This window comes from Octopus bimaculoides, chromosome 10 (genome assembly GCF_001194135.2).
Source record: "Octopus bimaculoides isolate UCB-OBI-ISO-001 chromosome 10, ASM119413v2, whole genome shotgun sequence".
Taxonomy (NCBI): Eukaryota; Metazoa; Mollusca; class Cephalopoda; order Octopoda; family Octopodidae; genus Octopus; species Octopus bimaculoides.
In genome coordinates this window covers 87122982-87125859 of record NC_068990.1, presented here as the reverse complement: position 1 = coordinate 87125859, position 2878 = coordinate 87122982, and the positions used below count along the sequence as shown (strand labels likewise).

General features: G+C 32.8%; 1 protein-coding gene across 1 annotated transcript in view; it reads right to left on the bottom strand.

Annotated features, from left to right (window-relative positions):
• Positions 1-1610: 1610 nt before the first annotated feature.
• Positions 1611-2878, bottom strand: part of LOC106869940 (uncharacterized) — a 120427-nt gene continuing 119159 nt past the window's right edge. Inside the window, exon 3 of the mRNA XM_014915876.2 lies at positions 1611-2335. Within this exon, the coding sequence (XP_014771362.1) occupies positions 2259-2335 (77 nt within the window). The 3' untranslated portion in view covers positions 1611-2258. The remainder of the gene's footprint in view (positions 2336-2878) is intronic.

The window sequence follows — 2878 nt, the reverse complement described above, 5'->3', positions numbered from 1 at the left end:
ATGTTTATACACGCACATATCCATAAGAACACACACGCACGCATATGTACATATATAGAAATATAAACATATATATACACATATATGTTTTTCTATATGGTTATACACACACACACACACACACACACACACACACACACACACACGCACATACGCACATACGCACATATATGAATTTAGATGCTCACACACACACACAACATCAGCTCTCTCTCCTCTTGGAGAATTTCAATTTCTTTTGTTGGAGGAAATATCGGCTGGAAAAATGCCAACAATGTGGATATATTTTCAATAAATCTCAACTTCCGAAGGAACGACTCACGCAACATCCACGGCATACGTAGCGTGAAACAAGCAGTATCAGCGATAAGATGATAACGGTCTGCCGCTGACTCGGTTGTAATCTTGATTAAGGCATTCTTAGCTGGTCCATCTTGCATAGCCCTTCTTCACCAGATCGAATTGTTGTCTACAGCCGCTTGCTCCGACGTTGAGTTGTTTTTTTCAAGGGATGGGATTGGTCGTATTTTGTTAGTATTTGTATTTACGTCTTCCACATGACCACGAATGGTTGTCCTTACGGCGACATTGCTCTCAATGTCATAGGAGCTCGCAAAACCTTCACCATGACCTGAATCATTATCCATGATTAATCGCTGACCAAAACATTCAATTTTTTTTCTCCGTGTTTTTCTCCGTGTTTTTCTCCGTGTTTTCTCCGTATTCTTTCTGTTGAAGAGCGTAGCTCGAAACGTTAAAGACTTTCTGTATTCCCGAGCGTTAAACTAATACATCCTTTTGTTGTCTACACCACTTGTCCTCGTCTGTTGTTGTTTTTTTCGTAAATTCTCCCATATACATACATACTTACATATATACTCTAGTATGACCGCAATCAAATGACTGAAACGAGTAAAAGAATGAAAGAATATATATATGTATGTATGTATGTATGTATGTATGTATCTATCTATCTATCTATCCATCTATATATATATATATATATATATATATGAAATATAATATAATTTAATATAGATATGATGTATGCCATCGAATTACCAGCAATATGTAATTCACCAATAATTCAGCTGACAAAATCATTCGTTTCTTACATTCGTAACAGAATGTAAAGAAGCAATTCTAAGATAAATAAGAAAATATCTCCATCGTTTGACACAGTCCTACGCGGTCATAATCGGACTGGAAATGCTACGAAGCCGGTAACATATTGGAAATGTATTTAATGCCCAAGTTTGCTTTGTATACAATGTCCAATGTGTGTACGTTCTCTTTATTTCCTATTTATTTATGGAAGCTTTCTCTCGCTTTAAAACTTACAAATAGTGAGATAGTTATAGTAAAGGCTCGAACATTTTATAGCTATTTCATGGTGTTCAACAAATGGAACTTGAACAATTACATCGAATCCCTTTTGTAAATCGTGAAGAGTGTCCAAGAAAGAGAAAATAAACCAGCGAAAAAAAATATATATATAAATTAGAAAAAAAAATGGTGGGGGGACACCGACTTGTAGAAGAAAAGAAAAGTCGATAAATCAATAAAACAACAACATTAACAACGAAATCAAATCAAATCAAAGAAACAGATTTCTGCATACATACATTGAATAGTTTATTAGGTAAGCGAAAATAATGGTAAAATACAGCTACAGGACTGAGAGAAAAAAAGGATAGATAAAATAAATATCTCGTTTGTTGTTGTTGTTGTTGCTGCTGTTGCTGTGGTTGTTGTTGGTTTTATTGTTTTTGTTGCACTAACTTTCCAATAGTTATCTCAGTTCAGTCACGCTCTGTTTTTTTTTTTACACATCTTATGACATACTGTCTCCATCCGCAGGCCATACACAAACGCATAAATTCACACACGCTCTTACACACATGGTTTTACAAATACGTGCATACGCTCTCGCACACGCACAACTTCGTACATATTCACACACATACACTCACACACACACACATACTTTCTCTCTCTCTCTACCACACACACACACACACACACAAACACCAACACGGAAAAAAAATTTGAAAATATAAGCAAAAACTCAACGAACGCTGTTTTTTTTTTTATCAGTCCGACGTATATTATTTATACTTGGTTGCTGTTTTTGTAAACTTTTAAATTTTGTTCTCTGTGTGTATGTGTATAGGTGTTCGCGTGTGTACGAGTGTGTGTGTGTGTGTATGGAATGTGTGTGTTCTTATCCTGTATTTTAACTGTCTTTACTTCCTTTTTCAAAGAAGACTTTCTTTCTCTTCACTCGCTTCCTCATCGGACGTAATGAATTCGCTGTCATTTTCTCCGCTCCATTCTACATAAAAAGAGAAAAACCAAAGATTTTTATCAAATTAGTTTACAATATTGTAGCATTTCTAAGAGTTTTAATTCGTGTAAAGAAAGGAAATAAAATGTGTGTAATATATACATATATACATACATACAAACACATATACATCCACACACACATATGATGCATGTATATTTATATATACATGTGTAAATGTAAATAGATACACACATACACACACACATATATTTATGTTTTATGATATATATATTTATAAGTATATGTATATGATATATGATATATATATGTATGTATATGAATGTGTGTATATATGTATGTATTTATGTATGTGTGTATAAATACATACAGAAATAGGTGTAGATATTTGGAAATGTTTCATAAAGTAGGAAACCAAGAACAAAAATGAGAAAAGTCGGTAGAGGAATCAAAGAAATGCGATTTAATAAATAATAATAACAATAATAATGATGATGATGATGATAATAATAATAATAATAATAATAATAATAATAATAATAATAATAGTAATATATATATATATATATA